This window comes from Alligator mississippiensis, chromosome 2 (genome assembly GCF_030867095.1).
Source record: "Alligator mississippiensis isolate rAllMis1 chromosome 2, rAllMis1, whole genome shotgun sequence".
Classification (NCBI taxonomy): Eukaryota; Metazoa; Chordata; order Crocodylia; family Alligatoridae; genus Alligator; species Alligator mississippiensis.
Genome location: NC_081825.1, coordinates 203,585,014 through 203,607,965, shown reverse-complemented (window position 1 = coordinate 203,607,965; position 22,952 = coordinate 203,585,014). Strand labels below are relative to the sequence as shown.

General features: G+C 45.6%; 1 protein-coding gene and 1 long non-coding RNA gene across 2 annotated transcripts in view; both read right to left on the bottom strand.

Moving 5' to 3' along the window:
* Positions 1–1,893, bottom strand: part of LOC132248401 (uncharacterized) — a 36,419-nt gene extending 34,526 nt beyond the window's left edge. The window contains exon 1 of the long non-coding RNA XR_009459583.1: positions 1,835–1,893. This is a non-coding gene — a long non-coding RNA (uncharacterized LOC132248401). The remainder of the gene's footprint in view (positions 1–1,834) is intronic.
* Positions 1,894–10,962: 9,069 nt separating this feature from the next.
* Positions 10,963–12,246, bottom strand: LOC132248289 (nectin-3-like). The gene has a single exon (XM_059721341.1). The coding sequence runs from the start codon at positions 12,244–12,246 to the stop codon at positions 10,963–10,965; it is 1,284 nt and encodes a 427-aa protein (XP_059577324.1).
* Positions 12,247–22,952: the final 10,706 nt, after the last annotated feature.

Sequence of the window (22,952 nt, the reverse complement as noted above, 5' to 3'; positions counted from 1 at the left end):
CCAGTTCTTCTTTATAAAATCTGTATGTGATTAACAGAACTTCATCCTTCCCCCCAAATTGTCTGTCACTGAAAACAAATTAATTATTGTAGCTGTGGCAGTTCACCTCTGGGTGCCTGCCACTTTAAGGTCTGGAGCAGGCAGTCAGCAGGTGCCCGATTAAGGTGGCCATTTTTAAACAAAGGCAAGACTGGTAGAGATAGCAGTATGCTGCTTGGAGCCAAGGGAACAGCATCACCTGACTGAGCTGCCACATGGAACCTCTTTGATGGTAAAGGCAGGAGCTATGGGGATGGCAGGAGAATCCTGGTCCTGGGCATGACCTGAAACTGCACACTACTGGGGAAGGGAGGCCTGGTGGGACTTTCCATGGTGGGACAGCCCCCCATGAAGTACCAGGGCTGTTCAGCTCTGCAGTGAAAGGCAGGTAGGGGCACCTCAGTAACCCCAGCCCCCACAACACTGTAGTCTAGAGGGCCTGGCATGGCTGTGGCCACCTGAGCCCCACAGAGGTGTAAGACCCTGTTGGCCCCGAAGAAGGGGCAATGGTGTGGCCCGCACAGAGTAGGGTACACAGCAGTGGCTTCAAGACATGTGTGGTTCCGAGTAGGGCTGAAGGGACGGTCTGAAGGGCAGCACATGGGCAAGCCCTGCAGCAGATTGAGTGTACGTTTTGTGTGAAGATGCCTGGTGAAGGGTCGGGGTGGAGTAGGCCCCTTGTTAAGATAATTGCCCAACCTGGTGCAAGTGAGGGTCATGGGAGAGGCCCAAAAGACTACGTTGGTTGGCCATGGAGTGGGAGTAGCTAAGTCTGAGGGCCTACAGGAGCCACTCAAAAGAGGAGTAGGGCAGGTTGAGAGTGGCCCAGCAATGGGCATGAATGCAAGAGGCCCTTTGAGAGGGGGCAGAGTGCAAGAGGCCCCAGTGAGAGTGAGGGGAAGTACGTGTGTGGCCCATGTAGGGCAGTATACTATAGTCTAAGCTGGGATGTAATAAACATCTGGGTGCCATCTGCAAGGCATAAGCCATGGTGTTGGGAAGGTACAGAGCCATGGATAATGCCCCCTGGCATTAGGCTATAAAGTGGGCAGCCTTCTGCACTTACCACTAGTTGATTATTCCAGCAAAGTCATGGCAGACTGGATGGACTGCCCCATAGACAGGTGGACAGACTAAGGTTGAGATCCGACTGTCACAGGATAGGGTCTCCAAGGAGGGCCGTGATCTCCTAAGACCTCTTGACTGTGCCAGTTCAGCCCGATGGGCACCGTCTTTTCTCGCCCACCACATCTTGATATAAATGCAATATAGGGAGGCTGCCTTCACTTCTGGTCGGACACGGTCCTGATGGACTTCCCTGAACCCCATGGGCCCCCAGACCTCTTGTGGATACTGTTTCAAAATAGATGTTTCGGGACACCCTAGCCTTATGGGCTATATGCGTGGCTCCAAACTGCCCCTTTACTATGCCCCAAGCCTCACAGATGGTATTTGCACAATGTCCCTCCAAAGCCTTGGTTCTATGCGGCCTCAGGTTGTCACTGGACTCTCTGCAGCCCTGTCCCTGCCTCTATGCCCCTCATGCCGCACCCTTGCTGGTGCCTGTGTGCCCCTCATGCCATGCCCTCACTGGTGCAGGGGTCCCCATGCTGCAGTGGGCCCCTAATGAGGCCTCCTCCTTCCCCAAATAGCCTCACCCAAACCACTGGTGGTTATGCAAAAACAAACAAAACATAAGCCCCTGGGCTATAGCATAACACATAGATTTCCATTGTGCTCCACCCATTTAAAAGAATCAAACTTTGCCCCTGGCATTCCCAGAAGCTAGACTTACCCTCAGGCCTCTTCTCCTAGCTCCCTCTAGGAGGGTTCCTTCCCCCTTGGCCATTGGCAGCAAACTGCCCTCCCTAATTCCAGCCTGGGAATTTATAAGGGCCCAGGGCCCTTCCCTTTCTGGTCAGCTGACAGGTCCAGGTGCAGGCTAATTTGCTCTCTAGCCTGTTGCCCTGATAAGCTGCACCTGGGCTCCTGCCTATCTCTTCAGCTCTCCCCTGGCAGTTTCTGCTCTTCTAGGAACAGGCAATTTAGTGCCCTGTGACACTGACCCTGAATGTGTACCCTGCCACAGTACCCTGAAGGCATCATTGCATTTTTCTACAGAAGCAAGAAAAAGTTGAGAATGGTCATGAAAGAAAATAATAGTTTAAAGCACAAACACCATTGCTACTGGCATTCCTGGTACTGGGCTACCTGAGGCAGTGTCCTGCTTGGAAAAGTGAGTAAAATAAATTGTCCTTCATCTGAATTCTGTGTACCATTGACAGAGGTTGCTTTAATGTAATAGCTTTTCCATATTAAGGATCCAAGGGAGAGGTAGCTGCTCCATTCAGTTTAATATGGCAATGTACAGTCCAGACAGGAGCTGCAGTCAGAAGTAGGAGATGCTTCTGAGGAGCTCGGTACTCCAGCACAGAACTGGACTGAACACTCTGCACCCAATGTAAACGCTGTGTATCTGCATGTGAATTTGGGTTGTTTATGTTTAAAAAAAACCCGACTGATTCTGGATTTGAGATACATGATGGTGTCTCATTTTCAGAACTACTGAGCAGCCCCCATTTGAAAATCGTAGCTCTTTAATCTATCTTAAGTTAGGTCTCCAAAATATTTTAAAAATATAAATGTCAGTATGCCTACGCCAATTTATACATAGATATTGTATACATACAAATGTATGTGCATATACACATTTTTGCTTTTATTACAATAATGCCTGCCATTTTTGTTGGTAACTATAGTAAAGAATTTTCTTTTCCAAAAGTGTCCACTAGGTTGTGTTCTAGTAGAATTTTCTATTTCTATTGCAGCTTCTTTTATATAAATAATTAATTTTTAGACATGAATATTTGCCATTAAAAGACATGGATAGTCAGTATATCAGTTTTGTATTGATTTCACTGATATTGCCTGCCCTATTTTCCCATAAATAAATGAAAGTCCATAATCAATGGCATACAATAATAGTTCACTTTAATGAAGTAAGGAAAGACCCTCAGATGAAGTGCAGAATATTATTATTGTTGTTATCATCATTGTTATTATTATTATTAAAATTATTAATATATAAAAATCCATGGACCATAAAAAGTGGAACAAATACTGTGAAGAGTAATAGAATAAAATATAAATACACGAACATATTAATAGATTGGAGGAAAGATGCTAGGAATTGCAGGACTCTTACTTCTGCATCTTTTAAATCAGTGGCACAATTTCTTCTTTCTTCACCTGGGTAGCATTCTGCTCTTTGTTCCTATTAAAGAATTACAATGTCTACATTTATTTTAAAATGTACTGGTCAAACATTTCCGTAATTTTCCATTAAAGTGCTTCATTGCCCATTATATGTAATAAACTGTAGTAATAATAGTACCACTTTGTACTCATATAGCAGTTACATTTTCAAATATTATTTAATTATATTTTATAGCAGCCCTTTATGGGGGATAACATATTATTACCCTATTTTACTTTTAAAATAACTGAAGCACGGAGAGTTTTAAGAAACATGCTCAAAGTGAGAAAATGGCAGACTAATATTGATCCTTTGGATTCAGTGAGGCAAGAAACAGTTTTCAAGCAGGCCCTTGATTCTGCTTTTTCCCACAGCTCATGTAAGTGTCTCTCTAACACTCTCCTTGGTCCAGTGAATAATTATTTATGTAAAATGGAACTTCTCCAACAGAAGACATCTCAGCTAAGTACAGACAGTGAAAAAGACTGAGGCTGAATCGATTCAGTCTTCATAGGTTAGTCTAAGCTGCATAGATTGAACTGGTAAACAAGTAAACAGACATTCATTTTGATTTTGGAAATGCAGGCACATGCCTTCAGTGGTTCAGGCCAGAAGCTGTGGGGCACTAGAGTATACCTCCATGCTTGGCTGGAGCAGACAGCTTGGGCCAACTTAGCCTGCCCACCCTGGGGGGGGAGGTTGTGGGGGAAGTGCAAAGCATTCTGGGATGCTGGGGGACTGTGAGTTAACTTGAATCTGGAGGGGATCTGGGACAGAAATTCAATAAACTGATTTAACCTAAATTAGTTCAATCTGATACTGTATCCAACCAGGTTTATTTTAAACCAGTTTTGGCCATTTTGAAAAAGGTTTATGTGCACTGAACTTCTGCTGTGTTATAAAACTGAACCAATTTCCAATCATTTATACCATTTTATGTATAATTTCTGTCCCTAGTCCTAGAGACCAAGGCAGAAACTGACTCTAGTCTTGAGGTTCAAGTCCTGGTTTCCATGGCTTTTTATATAAAGTGAAATAGTTTCAAAATAGAGGGATGACTTTATTAGAGAACCTCACCATAAAATAATGATTAACCCTATTGCTAGGACACGCATTTTGGCCATGGGACCGTGACTTACATCCCAAGTCTTTTGAGGCTTGTTCTGTCATATGTAAGATGAGTTCCTGAACCATTGGACTATTCTGGAACATGCAGGTATATTTTTCTTATCAGTTATTACATCTGCAGTACGTCTACAGACCTGGACTACGTCAGTCCAACTCACAAAACACAGACAGATGTAGTGGTAGTGCTGCTGACCTCCTTTCCTCCAGTAGCTCAATGGCTAAAGGATCTGGGAGATGCAAGTTCCATTTCTTCCTCTAAGGGGACTTGGACTCCCTTGTCCCACCTCCCAGGAAGTTGGGTATTCTGGGAAGATTACTTTTGAAGCTGCTCTGCTTTGGATGGAATAACAAGGTAAAGGAGAACAGCTAGGTTCAGAAGTTACAATTAATATGTATTAACCTGGCAGCAAGGGAGCGATTAGAGCAGGGGTAGGCAATTATTTGGACTGGAGAGCTACTTATGGCATTTTGGTGAGCTATTTGGGGGGGTGGGGGAGGGAAGGGAAAGGGTGATGACCTGGCTTTGGCCCTCTGTCATGGCTGTTTACACCTCCTGGCACAGTGGGGAGGTGGGGAGCTGTCAGATGACCCCAGCAAGGTGGATGTTAAGACGCTTTTTGAAGATTGCCAGGGTGGGTGACTGTGCAACCTCTGGGGGGAGCCTGTTTCAAATCCTCAGTGCTTGACTTGGAAAGAAGTATTTCCTTATATCCAGTCTGAAGTGATCTTCTATCAGTTTGTGCCCTTTGTTTCTTGTCCTCCCCTGGGGGGTCTTAGTGAACAGATGCTCCCCCAGGCCCTGATGTACGCCCCTAATGTACTTATAGGCTGCCGCCAAGTCCCCTCTGAGTCTTCTCTTCTCTAGGCTGAACAGTCCCAAGTCTTTCAACCTCCCCTCATAGGACCTGAACTCTAGGCCCCTAATCATGCATGTGTCCCTCCTTTGGACTCTCTCTCTAGCTTCTCGACATCCTTCCTGTAGTGCGGCACCCAGAATTGGATGCAGTACTCCAGCTGTGGTCTCACCAAGGCCCCAGGCCTATTCAACCCATGCCCACCACCAGGGTCACTGGACAGAGTGGGTGGGTTGGCAGGGTCTCCATGGAGACCAGCCCAGGACCCCCACAGGCAGGGTAGCCTCAGCCCTTGGTGTCTCCATTGTCTGCAGGCTCTGCATTTGTGTGGGAGTCCTGGTCATGGAGCCCGAGATGCTGGATCCAGGATGGTCACCTAGACACCTACAGAGTGCCAGAGTCACATACGTAGATGGTGCTGGTGACGAGGCAACATGAGGACCAAAGGGGACCCTCGATATGAGGCATTAGAATGGACAGATTGGCAATTGCTTGTACCCACAGTATCACGGCACTTAAATACGCCTCTCAGTCCCAGAAATGCACTGTGAAGATCCAAGAACGAAGTCTACAGATGGCCAGCTGCTCAATGAAGGAGGCCGCACGTGCTGATACAGAACTGGGAAAGTCACAGTACCAGGATAAGGAGTTTAAGCACAGGACCAAAGACCACTTGGGATCCAGCTATGCCACCTCAGACAGCATGGGGAGACTGTTGCCCTCCTGGGCCAGAGTGGTGTGGCAGGCTGCCATCCAACCCCACCCCTTGCATGGAAAGCCCTGGTCCAGGGACTCCTCCCTGGATGACATGCCCAAGAGTTCCACAGGGGAGCTCCTGGGTGGTGGCCATGGGGGAATGCTCCACAGCACATTGTTGGGTTACAGAGGAGCCCTGGAAGAGGAAATATGGTGCATGGGAGCCACTGACCTGTGGTCCAAGGAGTCCTATGATAAAGAAGTTGGAACAGAGGCAAGTAGAGAAGGACAGGGGAGGCAATAGCTGGGTAATGGGAGTAGGATAGCAGGTATGGGGGGATTTGGCAGCAGTTGGAGGGCAGTATAGTCAAGCACTTGTGAATACATAATGGATAGTGAGCACAAGAAGAGAAGAGGATGCAAAGTGGCTGGGAGAACAAGACAGCTAGACCTGTAATCACAATGTCAAAATATGTGTCTCCATCCTGCTTTTTTGACTGCTTCGCACCTATGATGTTTATTCCCTTATAAGATGGTAGAGGACTTTGCAGTGGATCTGAAGATCTCAAAATAGGAATATCTGTGTGGTTTCATTTGAAGAAATTTTTGTTTTTCTGGTGTTTGAGATTTTTTGAAGAATGAGGAATTCTCCCCCCCCCCCCAAAAAAAAAAGCAATCCCAACCCTTTCCTAAAACAGTTACGGCTGTCAAATAAATCATATAGAAGTTAGGAAATGCCAGATTTATGATTTTCTCTGCAAGACCTCTGCTTTGTTTAGTATATGTGATGGACTGTGCTCTTGAAATGGGTCAGGGCTCTGTAGTAAAGGAGTCTGTTGCCTCCCCCATTTGTTGTAGCAGTTGGGAAGTATGTGGTAAATGAAGCAGGAAGCTACAAGAAAAGGACAGTTTTGTGGTTAAGGTTATTAAATATCACCCTGGAAAAGAAAAGTGAATTCTGTCCCTGCCTTTGCCAAAAAGTTGCTGTGTGGCACTGGGCAAATAACTGAAACAAAACTCTTTTAAGTGACCAGTATGTGTTCCACATTGTTTGAGTAGCCAGCTTGAAACTCCGTCCTCTGATGTGCAAAAGAGCTGAGAAGTCACAACTACAGCTGTAGTATAAGGGCATCCTAATCTGAACATATATCATTAGGTTACATGCTAAAGTCTGAAAAATCATGCCCCCATGTTTTTAAGTTGGAGTCAGAAATTAACAGATACTGTTAGCAATGGGCACTTATACACAAGCGTGGAGGCTGCTTCAATGTGCTGGAATTCCAGCACGGTGGAGCAGACTTGATTAATCGAGTCTGTTGGAGCGTAACAATTACCATGCTCCAGCGGCCTCCTGCATCTCATGTACCAGTGTCCCCATGCTTAAAAATGATGTCTGGGGCGCTTGAACCAAAGCTTGTCGAACATGCTTTAGCTCAAGTGCCCCCCACTGCCATTTTTAAGTGCTGAGACGCTGATACATGAGATGCGGTAGCATTTTAATTAGAGTGGCTCTTGGTGCCTCTCTAATTAAACCGCTGCCCTCCCCCGGCCCCCCAGAGCACATGTAAAAGGGCCCAATGTGTCTGTGCTTGACTAGAATTATTGTTGTTAATAATAATACTAGTGGTGGTGATGGTAACAGTGATGGAGGGATTTCTAAGATAAGTTAACTAAAGTTTGTGATGCTCTCAGGTACTTAGGTACATAGTTGACAGACACTGTAGATAAGTTCATAAGAGAATTTAATAATTTTGATTTCAGAGTGGGGTTTAGAGGTATGTACAGTAAATAACACACAGGGGACCACATTAATGTTGAAGAAAAAAATTTCATCCACTCCATAAGCATCTTTCATTCTGGGCATGTAGTAAAATAGCATGTGATTCTCTAAATCAGAGTTGTCTGACTTTGGTGTGGCCGGAGGCCTAACATGGGACCTGAATGTCAGGCTACACACAGCATGAGCTGCACACTGTGAGCAACACTGGTGGCACATTGCCCCGCCTCCCCCCCACCTCCCGTTGGTGGTTTGTGGCATCCTTTGCCCCTCGCTGAGTGGGCTGTGATGGTGACACATGGCTGCTCCACACCCCGCAAAGGGCCTCAGTGACAACAATTGGCTTTCCCTGTTGTGTGGCTGAGGTGGTGGCAGTGTCCAGCCCCTCTGACCCCTACTGCGTGAACTGCAGTGGCAGGTGGTCCCTCTTTTGCATGGGCTGCGCAGGTGGCAAACTGACCCCCCAGATCCTTTCCCACCATACAGCAGTGGGACAGGCAGCAGCCAGGGCCTGCAGGTTGCTTGTTAACAGCTTGTGGGTGGACCCCTTGCAGACTGTTTGCAGAATCATGCACTCCCATTTGAACAGCCTTGCTGTAAATTAAAAATTGCATCACAGTGACACTTGCATTGCATGTAATTTAGGCCTCCAGTAAGACATGTTCAAATAAAGGTTAAGAAATCTCATACTCCAGGATAAAAGCTGACCACCACTTTAATCAGGAAGTAATTTCCTTCAAGAATAATACTGTTTAAATAGATAGTAATGGACTAGAGGCAGTATTAGGTTTTGCTGTTCTTTCTCAGAAGGAAATGCTACAGGACTTGATGAAACAAAGAACAAATCTGCCCTGCTTATTTTCTCTTCCAGTTGTGCAAGTCACAATAAATAAATTGCTCTTAATTTTTATTTTTTTTTTTTCTAGTGAATTTTACTTTTTTAGCCATTCTACCCCACACTTACCACAGTGGAATAGACTAGTGACCTATCTGTCTCCTGTAAAAAGTCCTGCATTTTGTTAAGTGCAGACTACATGAGAATTTACTGGCTGCTTGTATTTGTACTTACATTTATGATCGTGTTGTGATCTGGCACAAAGGTCTACCTTCCTTAGTTCAAATGATAAAGCTTCCAGTTAACTCAGACCGTGAATATCCAGGTACTGTTGGATCCTAAAATGTGACTTCCAAATACTGTTGTTTGTAGCACCACAATTTGTTGCAAAAAGAAGTGGGTGTGCTGAAGAAATTCCTACTTACATCCAACTACTTATGAAGTGAACCCTTAGCCTTGTGCTAATTAGCACATTTCCTAGCCTTAGCTTTGCTAGCATATTTATATGTGCTATTTTATTCATACAAGTATCTAATCTAAAATTGTTGGTGTAATGTCTGGTATATAGCATATACTTTGCATCCTTTAATGGAACAGCTTTTAAAGTGATTTTGTGTAATTTATAGTTGTACAACACTTTACTCTCCGTTAAACCCAGAACTAAGTTTTTTTTTTTTTTCTGTTTACAGCCTGATATATTTGGGAAACATAAGGCAGAAGCTAGAAGTAAGACAATAAGTAAAGAATAACAAATTATTATGAAAAGTAACTAGGGGCAGTGGTTAGACCAAATCCCTGCTGCTTAGATAGCAAATCTCTCAGGGGAACTATTTCTTGACAGTAGTTCAGGAGCCAGGCTCATATTTTCCTTCAGATGAAATATATTTGGATAATTTCTCAAGTAGAACTCATTGACTGAGATCCCTTTACCTCAAGCCTAATCAGGGTCTTTTTTGTTTGCTTTACAAGTGTTTGTGATGATCAAGTATATAAAAGTTGGCTTCTTTGTTTATGTTAGAGCTCTCCTTTGTCATTCATGGCACTGGTACAGTACCAGTAGTCAGTAACTGTTTGGGAGATTGTCAGACTACTTCACCAACTCATAGTTGCTTTTGACACCTTTACCTCTGTCTTACAGAAACGGGATATATATTTTTTTAGCATATTTTTTCCCTCGCAGTTTGAGAATGGGCAGCTGTAATGATAGGGATGGAGCAATGGAGCTGTGATGATCCAAGAATTACTTGAGAGGCAAGGATTTTTTGGGTGATATCATTTACTGGACCAACTGTTTGGCAACCATTGATCCCTCCAGATCATGGTGTATGTGTGAGAGGTCACCCAAACCTTTGATGCATATGCCTAGGCAGTTTTGGGAAGAGTGGAGGATGCCCAGACTTTCCATCCCTCCTTTAGGCCACTGAGACAGAATCCAAAGGCCAGACTGGGTCCAGACATTTGGTGCCTCCAGGGCTGTATTTTTTTATAAGCATCTGGGAATTAAACCAGGATCTTTTGTGTCACAGACAAGGATTAGACCACTAAACCACAAGCGAATCCTGGACTAACCATATGTTTGGTGTCTCAGATGGCCGGAGCCGACTTGAGGTGATCTACAAATTGCTTGGCCGTTGGGCGGGCTGGTGAATGGAGAGACAGACAAAACGTATTGGTTGCAAAAAGGCTTTACTTACGCAGCTGGTAGCCGCAACGCAGGTGGTCCGATCGCTTAAATAATTACGCGAGTTGCTCCAGCTGGCAAAAACCCGGGCCAGCAAATCCGTAAACGAACTAGGCATGCAGGAAAAGGAGTAAGTCAAGGGATAGCGTTCGGCGACAGGGAGAAAAATCGATAGTTGATCTGGCTATCGATTCGCTCTGCCACGAGTCAGGAATTCTCTTAAGTCACTCTGCAGCATGCTCAAAGTTCTCCGACTTGGGCGGAAGTTGCACAGAATTTTATACAGCTAACAAGCCAGTCGCTAGCCGCCACGTAGGAATAATTTAGAATCGGCCAATGATAGGACACAAATTTGCATACGAATGGCGGGAACTCTCTTGCACCGGAGTTTTCTATTGCAACAGAAAACTTTTGCTGTGCACAGAGACTCTCATGTGGTGGGAAAATTCTATCATGCCGAGGCACTTAAAATCATTGGGTTATGACATGCCCCCTTGCCGATGGCACAGCTGGAATTTTAAACACATGAACGTGCCTCAAGTAAAGTTTGTCTAAGGACTCGTTGGTTTTGCAATGTTTAAGTAACAAAGATATATATATATATATATATATATATATATATATTAACAAATAACTTTATAAACCGGTCTCTAACAAACTATAAAATATAACAACTTGAACCTATGACAATAATTATTAATCATCAGCTGACCGGGAAACATCTACTTGAGACTCTTCCTCTATGTCAGTCGACAGAGTGTGGTCCTCAATGACATAGTTGCCACGGAACGTTCGCCTTCTTTCGTAACAGATAACCCCAACTAAAATGCTTACAAATATTAGAAAGAAAGCTCCACCCATTACACTACCGATAATGGTACCCCAATTGCCTTCCTGCATTGCTGTTAAGGTTAAGGCTGATGCCAAACTTGTAATGTTATTAGTTAAAGAATACCATGGAACCGTGGATGATTGTATAGTAATAATAGAAGGATCTAATATATGGATAGTTTGTTGATCGCTTCTTTGACCAATGGAATTTGTTACCCTACAAATATAGGTTCCAATGTATTCGTAGGCTAATGGGCCACAGAAATATAGCGTATCACTCACGGATACTAAACCCGCAGGCCACTGTTCATCTAGCCTGGTCCAGGTGACTTTTATAGGTGGCAGATTGGAATTAACATTGCACTTAAGCTGAACAATTTTTCCACCGAAAACCCAATTTCCATCATAACCAGTTATTGATACTTCAGGGGCATATCGGATGTCTAGTACGTGAGAGTATCTTATTTCTTTGTTTAAAGCTGGATGTTTCACAATACAAGTTATACGCCTTCCCCTCGCAAATTTAGTGGGAATGATCTTATATTGGCTTATAACTGTTAACCTTCTATTTGGAAAGGAAATTGAATTATATTCCATTTTACCAAAGTCTCCTTCCCAGCTTATATTTGCTGCGGGTTTCCCAGTGGCTGCTGTACAAATGGCTGCCACTGCCCACTTTCCATCATCTATTAGAGAATTTGGCCCCTTGGTAAAATTTACAGTGGGCTCAACAAGTACAGTTACAATTGTTAACGATTGTGTATTTCCCAATGGGAATGTAGTTACTTTGCATATATACTTTCCTTTATCATAGAAACTCACATTATGCAAACTAATCGTTGCATCAATGGGCGAAGAACTTCTAGACAACACCCTCCCATGGTATTTTCTTTGAACAGAGACCCCATATTCGGGATGATGCACAACAATAGTTTGTGCACTTTTATCATATATTTTTTCCCATGAAACTTGTATTATGGTTTCATTCATGTCAATCATACATTTTAATGTGACATTCTTCCCCCAAACTGCTGTTACGTACGGATCAACAACAGGTCTAACTAATACACTGCAGCAGAAATGAGAGAGGAGCAGCGCCAGAGCGAGTTCTGGCCCGGCGGACATTCGCTGCCTCGGTGCCCACTCCATAGCCGTCGCTACGTTGACTCGAAGGAACAGCAGTTGGGTGCTCAACAGATCTCACAATCGAGCGGCTGTAGATTACTGCTTTGTTGAGGTCAGGCCTGTAAAGAAAGAAAACAACAACAAAACAAAACAAAAGAGAATCGTAATTGAATTTACTATAAAGATACTAGGTGAACATCGGAACAACAAGTCATCCAGTTGTGATGAACGATAATAGGGGGACGATCAGGCTTTTCCTCTAATAGGACAGAATAGGTATTAGGGTACTGTCCTGATCGTAAAACTGTTCCTTTGTGAACTTGTGGATGAGATTGGCGGGGGTGCGATATTGAGACCCACACTAACTCATCTGGTTGGAATTTAGGTTCCCAAGGTAGAGGTTTTTTGACATTAGCTTCATCCCATAATGTTTTTGCAGTGTTCAGTGAGATGAGAACATCATGATTGAATTTAGTCCAGTTTTTAAACGTCCGTCCCCCTCTGAGACGAAGTTGTTCTTTGTATAGGCCTATATGTGTTTCTACAACGCCATTGGACTGTGGGTGGTACGGCAGATGGAGATGCCATGCTACATTGTGAAGACGAGCGAATTTGTCTAGAGCGTTAGAGTTAAAAGGGGATCCCCCATCAGACTGAATCTCATGAGGAGGTTGCCAGGTGGCAAATACAGCAGTTAAAGCAGAAACAACAGCAGTGGCATTGCTTTTTCGTAAGGGAATGACTTGTAACTGTCTTGTTCCCAAGTCGACAACGACTAATCCTTTATTTGGCGGCTTAGACCCTGGGAGGGGTCCTAGCAGATCTACCTGCCAAACTTTTCCTGCCTGGAACTGCGAAGAGTCGAAAGCTCCGAGCTGATGTTTGGTTTGATGACACTTCTCCTTAGCACATATCTCACAGGCCTGAGCTACCTTTTCCCAATCGCGCTGAACTCCATACGAGGCCAGCTCCGTAATGGTTTGGCACCAACGTTGATGGCAAGCTCGCGATCCCGGGTGACCCCAATTTTCATGAAGCCACGCAAGGAACGGACTTACTTCAGTACCAGAGTTAGTGGTAATGGGTAATACTACGTCGGTCCAAAGTGGGTCTTCTAAGAGTTTATCGATGACCTCATGCACTGGGTCAGTGTCCGGACGGTGTGATTTAGTGTGCCTAACCAACGGGAGCCATGCAAATTTAGTTAACGTTTTCCAGATGTCTTGCCAATCATCCAAATTTTTGGTGGGAAGGGCTGTACCAGTAAGAATCTTGTAAATGTACTGCGAGTCGATTGCGATAATTGGAACTGGGAGCGTATCGTCATGATGTGTCAGACAATGCTCCAATACCTTGAGGAATCCTAACAATTCACATTTTTGGGCCGAGTTGTCATCCAGGTAGGCTTGAAATATTTCCTTATCATGACAAGCCTTGCAATAGTACCCATAGCCTCCGCCATGTCGGGAGGTTCCATCTGAAGCTATCCATGCCGGGGCAGAGGTTCCATACAGTGTAGGGACCTTTTCCTCATCTCCTGGGCTAGGATTGGGCGTTGTATCTTCAAACTTCCAGCAGTGCCAGTTGTAATGGTGGGTAAGCACCAACGTATTCCACGTTTTAGGCTCCCCCTGAAAATGTGGGTTGACTTTTTCCACATCCAGCAAGGGTAACAATGTGGCATCGGAAGCGCGTAGTGTCCCATGGCCCCTTGCTAATGGCTCCACTAGTTGTCCAGCTAGGAGGATTTTCCCTATAGCTCCATACCGATGTTGTGCCGCTTGAAGCGTCTTATGGGCAGTATATACTAGCTCATCGCGAGGGTTGTGCACAACAGCCCACACATGGTTTGTGGTGAACCCAAGGGTTACGATTAATGGCTCACCAAGATCGATTGCATGGAGCTGCGTGTTTTTAACCGTGGCTAACAGGCGAAGTAGGTTCCGCTGATCTCCTTCCGTCCAAGGTGTGGATTTTCAGGATTTGTCACGGATCTGTCGCTGTAATTTAGTAAGGAGCGCCAAATGACTGGGTTCAACATAATGCCGGTACCAGTTTAAGTGACCTAAAAGCTGTTGAAAGTGTCTCTTAGTAACAGGGAGGAATGTCTTTAATGGATCGATGTTAGGACCATCATGTGAGATTCCGTGGCGGATGGAACCAATATATCGGGTGCCAAGGAACGTGATGTCATCTACAGGATGTAGGCATGACTTTTCCTCGTTGATCGTCCATCCTTCACTCTGAAGGTGAGCGACTAGTTGGTTAACTATATTAATAACGACGGAACTATCACGACCCATGATAGCAATGTCATCGACATAACTCCAGATTCTTAATTCCTCCTCTGGGGGAAGAGAATGCGAGGCATGAAAATTCTTCAGGGTATTGTTCATGGCACCAGTAGCCAGCGACAGAGCATTGCAATACCCCTGCAGGCAAACTGTCCATCTGTACATAGTGCCATCAATGCACGTATTTAGTACTCCTTCAGGGTCAGTTATCGGAATTGAAAAGAACATGTTTTTTAAATCCAGTGTGACTCCGACCCACTTACTTCGCTGGAATTGAGCCATCTCGAACATGCATTGTGGGAGAGTAGAAGGATTAGGTTGTTGAAGTACTTGACATCTTTTGTTGGCCTCCCTATAATCGACGACTAGCCAGGCTTCGTTGGGTTTTCCAGGTTCCGCGACTCCCCATCCTGGTGACAGGTAGGTGCTAGCAGTTATGATTTTAATACAACCTCGTTGCTCGAGTCGCTGCAGGAGGTCAGTAAGGGACTTTTTTAGGGGACCCTTGGTTGGGATTGGTCGATACCGCCAGGTGGAGATGTTACAAAGCGTTGGTCGATGCCAGTCCTGCTCTGGGATAATAATGGGTAACGCTTGTAGCACTTGTTCTTTAAGGTCAAGCACTTTAATCCCCTGGATTCCTAGAATGTTGATGCCCCCTAGCATGGCCTCTAGAGTGTATTGATGACCTTGGACTAAGAATTTGACTTTTGTTGCGACTGCAATAGCGTTAAGTCCTTGTACCTTAATCGTTTTGGTGGTTTTCTGGTGGGGTATCGTTGAGGTAATTGCATTAACTTGAGCTCCACTATCGAGGAGGAAGAGTACTCGTTGTTGGTCATCTGGATCAGCAGGGTCATAGACAGTAAGTTCGGCATAAGGACGAGGGTCAGTGGGGTCAGGTTTGAGTTGGAGAAGGCCGCCGGCAGAGCCGACGGCCATTACTCATTTTTTGGTTGGTCCTTGAACTTGTATCCTAATGCTTCGGACAGACGGTGTTGGCTCTTATCCCCCAAAATACGCAGTTGAGGTTTCGTGAGTCCGGAATGACTGAGAAGGAACCCGAACATATTCTTTTCCTCTAATGTTCTTTGAGATGACCACCATAGCTCTTACCAGGGGTTAAATTCTTGACGTCTTGGTCTCGGTGCTTCGACTGGGTACGCCGAAGATCGGTCTTTTACATCATTAGAAGTTCCTTCACTTTGTTTCATGAGCGCCTGCAGTCGTGGGAGATGGCCCAAGAGAATTCCTACTGGCTGACCCGCCATCGGATTCAGAAAGAGTTGGAGCGTAACAGCATTTGTCCCTCCATATACCTCTACACAGGCGTCTATAGCTTCCAGAGGCATTGGAATTGCTCCGGGGTCTGATAGGTGGTGATGAGCCCATCTCTCCTTGCGTTGGGTTGCCATTAGCCCCATTGGATTCGCTCTTGGGCTCCATGAAAGATATGACACTCCAATTATGGCCAAGAGGAGTTGTTCCGCAGTGGCCTTCTGCGGGCAACCCTCATGCCAGGCGTGGAATTTGTGGGTTACCTGTCCCACTACAAGCACCGGGAGTGGGATGGGCCAGTGTGTACTGTCCATGACCACGTTCAGATCAGTAGCATGCCCTCCGCTCCACGCCACTTGTCAGGTCAGGGCACTTGCTTCTTCCTTGTCTAAGATGTCAGATCTGAATTCTACTATTAGTCACCCCAACCACATGGCCAAAGTCTCTTCTGGTTATATTTTAGATTCCCTGCAAAGTTCCTGCATTTCTGGTTGGGTGTGTGTGCAAGAGTTAACAGTGGTACGCGTGGTACCTTCTTCATCTGCAACACGCTTCATCACAGCTATCGGGTGAGCTGCGGCAGAGAGAGAGTTAAATTCATTAGGCGGGAGCGCTGGATACATCCCTCCTCCCATTGCCCCTTCCCTGTGGCAAGGAGGCGGGGCCATTGGGAACAACGTCACCTCAGGGGGCGGGGTCGCTAGGCAGATTTCCACTGGTTCTTCTGAAGCTCCGCCCCTCTTTTCTGGGTTCTCCGGACAGCTCGCGTTTCTTTCAGTGCCATTTTTTATCAGCGGCATCATGCGGCTGGCACTATTGATAAGCGTCACTCTGCAGTTCTCTGCCGCCCGCTCCAGCAACTCCTTGCCCGCCGTATGCGGTTGAACCTCCAAATTTGCATATTTCCTTAGTAGACCCGCTACTGAACGGAACAACACATTCATCATTTTTCCCTTTTTCCACTTGGTTAAACCCCATCTGGTCTCGTGACGGCCCTTGGTCTCCAGATCCTCCTGGAGCTGAACGAGGAGCTCATGACCCCATGACCCAGGCACCAAATCCGGACAGTTGAACCAGTCCGTTGGGGTGGGTTCCCCTCCTTCCCTCAGGTATTGGGTGCATTGGGCAAACTCCTGAGCGGGGGTCAGCTTTTCTGCCTTCCGCACCTTCACCCCGGCTAGGGATATGGCCGATGTTTCCTCCGGAGGTCGATAGTAGACCCAGTCGCTCCCATTATACACCTGAACTCCCCAAGGGATAGCTTTGTTCTCCACGCTTTTATGACCGCTTCTTCTTTCTTTACGGAGAAGTAGTCGTCAATATTTCATTCATTCCCTTTTACCGCCTGGTGGTAGGTGATATGCGCCCATAGATTGTTTGCATTTTCCACGCGGTGGATCCCGGTGAGCCAAGGGCAGCACCCAATTAGGTTCGTCTCCATCACCGTGCCCTTAAATCCCACCCTCGTCGCCATGTCTCAGACAGCCAGAGCCGACTTGAGGTGATCTACAAATTGCTCGGCCGTTGGGCGGGCTGGTGAATGGAGAGGCAGACAAAACGTATTGGTTGCAAAAAGGCTTTAATTACACCGCTAGTAGCCGCGACGCAGGTGGTCCGATCGCTTAAATAATTACGCGAGTTGCTCCAGCTGACAAAAACCTGGGCCAGCGAATCCGTAAACGAACCAGGCATGAAGGAAAAGGGGTACGTCGAGGGATAGCGTTCAGCGACGGGGAGAAAAATCGATAGTTGATCAGGCTATCGATTCGCTCTGCCACAAGTCAGGAATTCTCTTAAGTCACTCTGCAGTGTGCTCAAAGTTCTCCGACTTGGGCGGAAGTCGCACAGAATTTTATACAGCTAACAAGCCAGTCGCTAGCCGCCATGTAGGAATAATTTAGAATCGGCCAATGATAGGACACAAATTTGCATACGAATGGCGGGAACTCTCTTGCACCGGAGTTTTCTATTGCAACAGAAAACTTTTGCTGTGCACAGAGACTCTCATGTGGTGGGAAAATTCCATCGTGCCGAGGCACTTAAAATCACTGGGTTATGACAGTTGGGATAAAGGTAGAGCAGTGCTCAGAAGCATCCAAGCATTTCTACAGCAACAATGCAACTCCTGATCTTTAAATACTACATATGGATAGACACCATGTACTAAGGAAAAGGAATGTGGGGTGTGTAATTCCACTGATCAGGAAAAGAGATTTTCTTAAGTTGTCTTGATCAAGCCTAAATCAAGGATTAGGTACTATGGACAATTTTACTTTCATATGGAAATTAGTAAAGACTTACTGCAAATAACACACTCAGGTCTGCTAATAAAAAATACAAATAAATAAATACTAAATTATCTTAACGGGAAAAGAATGTTAGAGTTCCTGGCATTGCTCACATGTTCTGCATGTCGTATTTATCTGAATTTGAGACAACTCTGAATTTAAGACAAATCCCTAATAATTAGATTTGGTACATGGACAATTATAAATTTGTTGAAAGTTTTTCCATGTATAGAATCTAATTATTGGGAAATCATCTTAAATTTGCACCCCCTCCCTCCACTGTGATGGGGAATGCAATGGTGGGGGCACAGGCAGCTAGACTCCTGTCTCTTGACCTTGCATGCCTGTCCCCTTGTCACCTGCCCCACTGCCACTTGCCCTCCGCCCCCCCACTGCCTTCCTCCCATTCACCTGTCCCCCCTGCCATTTCTCCCTCCTGCCACTTGCCCCCACAGTGCCTGCTCCCTGCCCCTTTCACCCCTGTGCCTTTGCCTGCCTCCCCTCACACCTTTTCTCCACTGCTTACCTTCTGGGCAGCTCTGGCTATAGCTCTGGCTCTGGGGCAGTCATTGGCAGTGGCCCTGGACCAGCCTAGCCAGGAAGAAACAGAGGTGACAACTCTGGGCCCAGGTGGTGGTGGGGGAGGGAATGTGGTGGGGAGTCGGAGCTTTCTAGCTGGGGCTGAACATAAACAGGGGGAGGGCAGGCTTCATGGTCTCCCCTGTGCTCACCACTGTGTGCTTCCCCCATACACCTTCCACCCACTGCATGGTCTTTTCCATCTGCTCTGCACTTTGCAGCCCCACCACTTGATCTCCCCGTGCACCCATCTCCTGCCACACCAGCTACCCTGGCCTGAAGCAAATGGCATCTCATCTTTAGCTTTAGCCCCTGGCTCAGATCAGGGCCACAACAGCCGCTTGACTTAGACCGGTACTTGACTCAAAGACGAGGCTCCCACCCATGCTGACTGGGGGAAAAAACCCTTGTCTTAGATTTGAGTAAATATGGTATTTCTAAGTGTTGCATGTATTACTTGAGTTTGGGAAGAATGCTGAGCTGTTTTAACTGTAGCACGTGTGCTTCTAGTACACTGAAAACAAATTGTGTCTCCCTCTGATGTTTTAGAAGTCTTGCAAAATATTGTAATACCTTTGCTGGATAAGGGAAAAGAGCATGAGTGAGTGACTGAAACATACCATTAAGGCTGTTTTCCTTTTAACCAATTTATATCCCTTGATATTAATAGCTGCAGCCATAAAAGCAGTTTTTAACTTATCTTTCCCTTCCACTTCCATCTGCCAGTCTCCTGCCGTTAAGTTTAATGTAGAAAAGCAATTTGTACTCATAGTGCATCTATTGCTTCATCAGTAAAAGTACACATTAAAGACCAGACTCTTCTGAGAATTTAGGCAATTATGCCTGGTGGTGAAGATCATACACTGAAGTCAATGGATAGCCTACCTGTGTTTTCTTCATATGGGCCTCAAGTTACTAGAGATGAAATGTTTCTGTCAGATAATTGTAAAATAGTTCAGAACTGTAGTAAACTGTGGGAATAACCTTAACACACAAAACATGAAGGAAAATATTTTAAGTGGTATGCCTCCTTTCCAAGTTTACAGTGGCAAGATGAAGCATTTTCACAGCTGGTAAAAGGTGGAATATGATCTCACACATTACAAATAAGGGAAGAAGTTGAACAACAATGTGGCTGGGAGCAAGTTGTCTGGCAGATGGAGCCATTATGATTTTGGAAGTGTTAATTCAGTTAAGGCTGTAACGGCTTTATCATATTATCTCAGAATACCACTGAAATACATCTCTGTATCTGCTGAACATTGGAAAAGATATCTACTTCCTATAAAACTTGCATCAGTATTTCACTGTTGTGTATCTGTCTTCTTGCAAGAGATTTATTTATAGGACTATTACATAAAAATCACTGGCTATATGATATTTATCAGCAAACAAACTAAAGCTACAGTGAAACCTTCTGACATCTGTGTAATTCAAGTACACCAGCTTCAAAATAAATGTAATTACATACAGCAAATCGTTTTAAAATAATTGGGCAGATCCAGAGGGGGTGTAGTGGTATGGTCGTAGCTCTGTTTCAGACTATGTTGTGAGAGCAGCAGCTTGGGAGTTCTTTGAAGTCTGCCTTTCTCTTCCCCTCCATGCTCAGTAGCATGTCCCCTCCTCTTTCTCCCATTTCTCTCCCTAGTCCACTGCTGCCAAAGCTGCTCCTGCCTCACTCCAGCTGGGCTACGTAAGGGCCCAGGCTCAGTCTGGGACAGGGGCTGTGACACCAGTGGGCAGGTTCCTCGTTCTTCTCCAGTCCCCCTGGGGAACACTGCCAGCTTGAGAGCAGGATCAGGGAGTGCGACCCAGCCTGATGCCACTGCTACCCCTGTCCCCAGCTGTGCTGGCTGCATTGGCTTGTGCATTGACTTGAGCAGTGGCAGGTGAGTGGGGGAATGGAAAGGGAGGGGAAGAAACGGGGTGCTGAGCTGGGCAGGTGGGAGGGGTTCTAACCTGATTTAGGGACTTCAAAAAGCATCCGGCTGCTGTTTCTGTGGCATGGTCGGCCTGTCTTGGTGGAGGCGGGGCAAAGCTGGGAGTAGGGGAGTGCAGCCATCCCTGCAGCACCGGCTGCTGCTCCCACACATCTGCTAACTGTTAATGACCAGCTATTTAATATTTTGTCTCATTTCCATTATTCAATGTTTACTGCACAATATTCAAAGCCTCTCTGAAGAAACAATAAGATTTCCTAACAGGCTTTTTTTGATGTCCACCAGCACAGAATCTGAAAACTTTGGAAACATGAAATTCACAATACTTCCCTGAGGTGCAGGGATGACATTCCCATTTTACAGCTAGGGCTATAAAGAGGTGAAGGTCAAAAGTATTAATTCACTTTGGCTGCTCAATTTGAGCTGCTTTAGGCCTGTTTTTTTTTCCTAGGGAACTGTATATATTCAAGGACAGTTTCCATTGAATTCAAGTGCAGTGGTGAATGCTTAACTCTTCTGCAGACAAGGTTCCTTGGGTGAGTCTGATATCTTCTATTAGACCAACCCAAATAGTTGGAGGCAAGGGAGGAGCTGTAGGGGATGGTAAGGAGGCTCCTGGTCCTGGGCATGACCTAAACCTGCACCCTGCCAAGAGTGGGTGGCCTGGTGGGGCACTCAGTGGCGCGGGAGCCCCCAGGAAATGCCAGGCCAGTTACCACCCCGGTGAAAGGCGGTTCGGGGTGCCTTAACCCCTAGCCCCCACCACCGGGTGGGTACCCCTTGTGTTTGTGTGAAGGGCCCAGAGGGCAGACCCCTGGAGAGAGTGAGGGGCTAGAGACCCAACCTGAACGAGAGAGTACCCTCGACTGGCCCATGCTGGGGCCAGGACCAGGACGGTCAAAAGGGCCAGGGGCCCACCGCAAGGGAGGCCCAAGAGCCGGGGGTCTGGGGTCCTGACTGGCCTAGAGGTGGGCCAGGGCTGTTAGCCAGAGGTCCCAGGGGGACCACACCCAAGAGGGGAAAATAGTTTCGGGGGCTAGGTAGCCTGAATGAAGGCAGAGAGGCCACCTGTATGGAGGGATCATGGAGGGGTCCTGTTAGGAGGATTCTGGGGACCAGTGTGGGGGCCGGTGATTATCTGAACATCAAGATGCCATCTGCGAGGCTTGGGCTGCAGTATAGGGGAGGAAAGGAGCCACAGAGAGTGCCCCCTGGCATCGGAGCAGCAAAATGGCCCGCTTATTTGACATCAATGAATTAATCAATTAACATCAAGGCATGGCGGGCGAGAAGGCGGGTGGTTGGCCTGGGAACAGGTGGGCAGGCCACGGAGATCAGCCCAAGCAGGCCCCCTGTTACAGCCATCTTCAGAACGTATTTGTAGGCTTTGGCACTGTTCAACAAAAAGCTCTTACAGTGAAACCAATACATCTACATGAACTTTTAGAAGAGTCACCAATGATGTTACTATGCTACATACTGGTTCATACTCAACTGATTTGTTGCCACTAGTCAGTCCCCCCCTTACACCCATGTTGTTTTACATTTGTGATTATGTGAATAACTTTGGCAGCCAGCTAAATGGTGAACTGAGTTAAGTGACATTTTTATAAATAAATATTTCACTGTACTAGAGCAATTCACTGCAAGCTTCCTGAATTACTTAAATGATCAGAGCCTAAATATTCATTAGATTTAACTTCCAAAAGGCCTGATACAGAGTCCCAAATAAGTATTTCTATATGCATACTTCATGGATATTTTCAAGCTCAGGTTGCTTTGTGGCACCCAGTACAATCCAGCAGTGTATGCTTTGAAGAAAGTATTCATAGAAAAGTAAGGATGTGAGTGGACAGATGTTTGGTACAGGCTGCTATATTATGACAAAACCATATTTTTATATACATACAAGATATTTTTAATAAAATACATTGTTGGTACTACTGAACATAATAAAGAACAACATTAGGCACAGTCAAATACTTAGTGTCATAATGCCCAATAAATGCACTGTTCATTTCTTGTTCATGGGGAAGTTATTTCATAATTGCAATCCTTAATTCCTGGACAACTTGGCATTTCTTTTCTGGCACCCAAGAACATTTTGAAAAGAATAGAGAAGTGCAGTAGTAAAGTGAAAGAATTTAAACCATTTTCCAAATTTTTTGTGGAGGGAATTATACTTACTAATTTGCTGAACTTAAATGAGCTTGTTAAGAGATTGGGGACCTGACTTTCCACAACTGTGTGCCTTGTGCCTGTGAAAACCATCTATAACAGTGCTTCTCAACTATCTGATGTGATGGACTGGTAATTTTTTTTCCAGTGGGCTAGGGACCGGTTTCCACTTC